Genomic DNA, 4,695 nt, shown 5'->3' on the forward strand with positions numbered 1-4,695 from the left:
TATATATATATATATATAGTAATGGTGGGAAAATCCTGTGACACAGAGAAGACCAGTGCACATAGCAAGCTTCAGTTCTGTGCACAGAAAGCAGCGGCTGCAGAGCACAAGTCAGAGAAAAACAGAAGGGAAACTTCAACCATGTCTCCTAACAGAAAGCCCAGGTACATTTTCAAGGTGCAGCTTGGGGGAGGCAGTTTAGGGCTGGGCAGTCACGAAACAAAGGCACAGGCTGGGTGCCTTATTTTTTAAAAAATAAATAATTTAAAAAAAGAAAGGAAGTGTCCCTAGTCACCTTACTCTAAATTGCTACCACTGCTACCACCACCATGCAGCACAGTGAACTACTAAAAACAACCCACAGCACTCTCCAAGTCAGCTCCTGGCAGGGCTGGGGGAGGGAGGAAACCAGAAGAGGCGCCTTCCAAGCCCCACCCCCACACTCCTACCCCTACCTCCTTTCCACTGCCTCTGTGATGTCACACTGAAACTTCCTTAGTTTCATCCTGGGCTGTGGCTCTTCTGGGAGCCAACAGAGGAGACAGCAGCTGGTGGCTCTGATTTCTCCCCTGTGAGTACAGAGACCCAGCTGTACATGTGTGTCTGTGTGTGTGTCTATGTGTGTGTGTGCACCAAAGGTCAACCTCAGATGTCTTCCTAAGTAACTCTTATCCTATTACTATTATTCTTGATTTTTTTTTTGAGACAGGGTCTCCCTGTAGCCCTAGCTGGCTTGGAACTTGCTATGAAGACCAGGCTGTCCTTGATCAGCCTGCCTCTGCCTCCTGAGTGCTGGGACTAAAAGTGTGTGTCAGTACACCCTGCTTATATATTTTTTAATAATAATGTTTTATATTTTATTTATTATTTTTATTCTATGTATATGGGTTCATTGCCTGCATGTATATAAGTGCACCTGTGTTGTCCAATGCTCAAGGAGGTCAGAAGAAGGTGTTGGATCCCCTGGAACTGGAGCTATGGATGGTTGTTAGCCGCCATGTGGCTACTGGGAATAGAATCCAGATCCTCTGCAAGAGCAGTCAGTGCTCTTAACCTCTGAGCCATCTCTCCAGCCCCCTTATATTATTTTTTGAGACAGGATCTCTCAACTGAACCTGGAGGTTGCTGATTCTGCCCACATGGCTGGCTGGTGAACCCCAGGGGTCCTCTTGTCTCTGTCATGCAGATGTGCACCACGATACCCTCCCTGCCTTTCTGTGGGAGCAGGGGTAGGAGGGCAGAGGAGGGGGCTCTCAGGTCGTAGTGCTTGCACAGTACACCCTTTACCAGCTGAGCCATCTCAGCACTGTCATGCCTTTCTTAAAGGACACCATGCCACTTGTAAAGGAACCACAGCAGCGGCCTGTGGGCCTGCCTTCATGGTTCCTCCAGAGCCTGTTTGCTGCCTTCAATGTGATGTTGTTGATCATTTTCAGTGGACTTTTCTTCGCATTCCCGTGAGTCTCTCAACACCATCTTTCAAGTTTCTCCTACAGAGATGGGAGAGGAAACATAACAATAGTCCAGAAACTAGGGAATGCAGGTGGGAGTGTGTGAGGTCAGGGAAACGCATAGTTAGAGGGACTGAATGTGCAGGCACAGCACTCTGGAGAACTGCTATGCTTGGGGAGCTGTAAACATCCAGGCTAGGGACAGACCCATACAGTCCCCATCAAACGTCACCCTCATTTACAGCTGGTTTTATAGCCTATGAGTCCTGACCCAGGTGGACAGGTTCTGGGGAGGAGCTCTGGGCTGCCCCAGGTCAGGACTGAGTATGTCTCTGGTCTCAGGTGTCGGTGGCTGGCTCAGAAAGGGGAGTGGGCCTTTCCCATTGTCACAAGCCTACTGTTCATCCTTACCTTCGTCAGTCTCGTTTCCCTCAACTTCTCAGACCCCGGAATCTTACATAGAGGTGAGGTCTCAGTCCCCTGGGAGAAGGCGGTGGCACTCCAAGAGCTGGTGCCCCCACTCCCAGTCTCGGGACCCCTGCACCCCATGTCATCATTGCTCTGGCCCTCACACTTCATTCCTTAAGCTTCCAAGACATGAAGAAACAGAACGAGGTTTTCTAATTGCCTTGGAAGGGTTAGCTGCACAGGTGGGGAGAGAAGCCGGCAGGCCTGTCCAGACCTCCCTCTTCCCATTGTACACACAACTTCAGGCGATAACCACTGTTTGGAAGGGAGAGTTCTATATAGAAAGCTGGCTGGAGGCCCCTCCCTCCCATTGACTGCCAGCCTCTGAGACCACCCCCTCTCCACCCTTCCTATGCTTGGTGATGCTGTGGGGCTGCTTCGAGCAGCAGAGAGAGGGCAGGAACTTCTGCCACTGCCCTGTCCTCTGCTGTGTCAGGCTCCATGGAGGAGGACCCCATGATGGTACCTGTGGTGCGTGTGAACCACAGGGCCTTCTGCCTGCAGTGGTGCCCCAAGTGCTGCTTCCACCGCCCACCCCGGACCTACCACTGTCCCTGGTGCAACATCTGTGTGGAGGTGAGTGCCTCTTGTCCCCTTGCTGATTTGCGAACCCAGACCTGGCCAGGACCAAGAGCTTCACATCATATGTGGGCCAAGGGTAGGTGTGAGACTTCTCCAGGACTGCTAAAGGCCAAGGGTGGCAGCACTCCCACTTGTTTTTGACACCTCACATGGGATACACAGCCTCTGTGCCTGTCCGTTGGGGGTCTTGGCCTGCAGTGCTGCTGACAATGCTCCAGGCATTCACTTTTGTGCTGGGCCTGAGCAAACTAAGGAGGCAAGGCAGTCCCTGGGTTGTCTCCAGATCTGCTGCCACTAGACACCCAAACCCTTTGGTTGGCTGCAGGCTTGGTCTGGGGGACTTTATTTGCCTCCCTCTACATATCCACGTTGGGGGGGGGTCTTCTGGGTTATACCTGTGTGCACAGACATGTGTTTCCAATCAAGGGAGGGAGACTGGTTGGCCAAGGCTGTTATTTTCATCCTCATCCCATAACTGAGGAAGTAAAAGTCCAGAGATCTTGTACATATTATGGAAAGTCACACCAGGACATGCCTCACAGAACACCAGGAGGGTTGTGTCTCTGGAAGCCTCTGGTGATCTTGGGAGACACAGAGCCCTCTTTGCGTTCTAATGGTGAAAATTAAGGACTTCGGTCACTTGGTCTTCCTGGGGGTAGGGGTCAGTGTGGGGCAAAGATTGTGACCTAAAGTGCATCATTGGGCAAGGTTTAGGATTTGGTGGGGGTGATGGAAGCTGGACCAAAGGGCAGGTCCTGCCCCCTCCCTGTCTCAGGACTTCGACCACCATTGCAAGTGGGTCAATAACTGCATCGGTCATCGAAACTTCCGCCTCTTCATGCTGCTGGTCCTGTCCCTCTGCTTGTACTCTGGCACCCTGCTGGGCGCCTGCCTGCTAGTCCTGGTTCGCACTAGCCACCTGCTCTTCTCCACAGACAAGACCATGGTATATCCACTCAAGCCTAAGAGCCAGTGTGGGGAGCAGTGAGGTGGTGATGGGATCTCAGAGGGTGGAGTTAAAGGTGGATGGAGCTACAGGGAGAGAGGCCTCTTGAGAGCATCAGTGTGGGTCCAGGTAAAGGCCGGTGAGGGCAGAGATGGGAGGAGTGAGAGAGACCAAGGAGCAGTAACTACCTAGTGAGGTCACAGAGTGGAGCAATGAAGGCCTGAAAGGGAGAAGTGGGACAACAAGCATGGTTGGGTAGGGTGAGGGGACTAAGGGTGGAGAGGAGTAGATGGCAGGCCGGGGAGAGGCGGTGCCAGGCAGCAGTCCTCGGTGTGGCTCCTTAGCTGGTGCACAGCATGCTGGTGGCTGTGCCCGCTGCTGGCTTCCTGGTGCGCTCCTTCCTGCTGCTGTTGACTCAGGCCAAGTCGGTGAGCGCAGGTGAGCGCTCCTGCGAGAGCAAGGTATGTGATATGCAGGGCTGTGGGCAGACATCTTGCACCTTCCCTGCCTCTGTCCACCTTCCCTTCCACTGTCCACCGCCCCTAGGCCTTCAGCAGCGACCTCACTGCCTGCAGAAGCGCAGTGTTCACTCCCTCTCCTGTGTGCAAGGCTGCGTGTATTTGAGAGCCGAATGTAGAAGGGAAGAAGGCTGATACCCCAAACACCCGGGGTCACACCAAGACAGGGCCGATCCCGGGTTGGGTAGTTCAGACTGAGAGTTGGGCAGGCCAGGCCAGATGTAACACTCTGTGTGCAGCATTAATGTGATCTTGAGGGGCTGGGGAGATGGCTCACTCAGTGGTTAAGAACACTTTCTGTTCATTCAGAGGGCCAAGGTTCGATTCCCAGCACCCACATGGTGGCTAACAGTCGTTTGTAACTCTAATTAACTCAGTTTGTAACTCCCTGGGCACTGCACGGCAGGGGTACACTTACATACATACAGGCAAAACACTCATACGCATTAAAAAATAAAAAAGATAAGGGCTGGAGAGATGGGTCAGTGGTTAAGAACACTGGTTGTTCTTGAAGAAGCCCTGGGCTCAAATCCCAGTACCCAAATGGCAGCTAACAACTGTCCCTAACTCCTGTTCCAGGGGATCCGAAAGCCTCTTCTGTCCCCCGCCAGCATTGCACAACACGGGTGCACCTACCTACATGCAGGCAATACACGCATACACATAAAAATAATAAATAAAATATTAAAAGAATGGTCTCTTAAAAAAAAAAAGATAAATTATTTTTTTT

General features: G+C 52.1%; 1 protein-coding gene across 1 annotated transcript in view; it reads left to right on the plus strand.

Annotated features, from left to right (window-relative positions):
- The first annotated feature begins 1,311 nt into the window (after positions 1 to 1,311).
- Positions 1,312 to 4,695, plus strand: part of Zdhhc19 (zinc finger DHHC-type containing 19) — a 13,664-nt gene continuing 10,280 nt past the window's right edge. The window contains exons 1-5 of the mRNA XM_008838566.2: positions 1,312 to 1,457; positions 1,794 to 1,915; positions 2,356 to 2,495; positions 3,277 to 3,447; positions 3,792 to 3,908. Of these exons, the coding sequence (XP_008836788.2) occupies positions 1,312 to 1,457; positions 1,794 to 1,915; positions 2,356 to 2,495; positions 3,277 to 3,447; positions 3,792 to 3,908 (696 nt within the window). The remainder of the gene's footprint in view (positions 1,458 to 1,793; positions 1,916 to 2,355; positions 2,496 to 3,276; positions 3,448 to 3,791; positions 3,909 to 4,695) is intronic.

This window comes from Nannospalax galili, unplaced genomic scaffold, assembly GCF_000622305.1.
Source record: "Nannospalax galili isolate Female #2095 unplaced genomic scaffold, S.galili_v1.0 scaffold598, whole genome shotgun sequence".
NCBI classification, from domain to species: Eukaryota; Metazoa; Chordata; class Mammalia; order Rodentia; family Spalacidae; genus Nannospalax; species Nannospalax galili.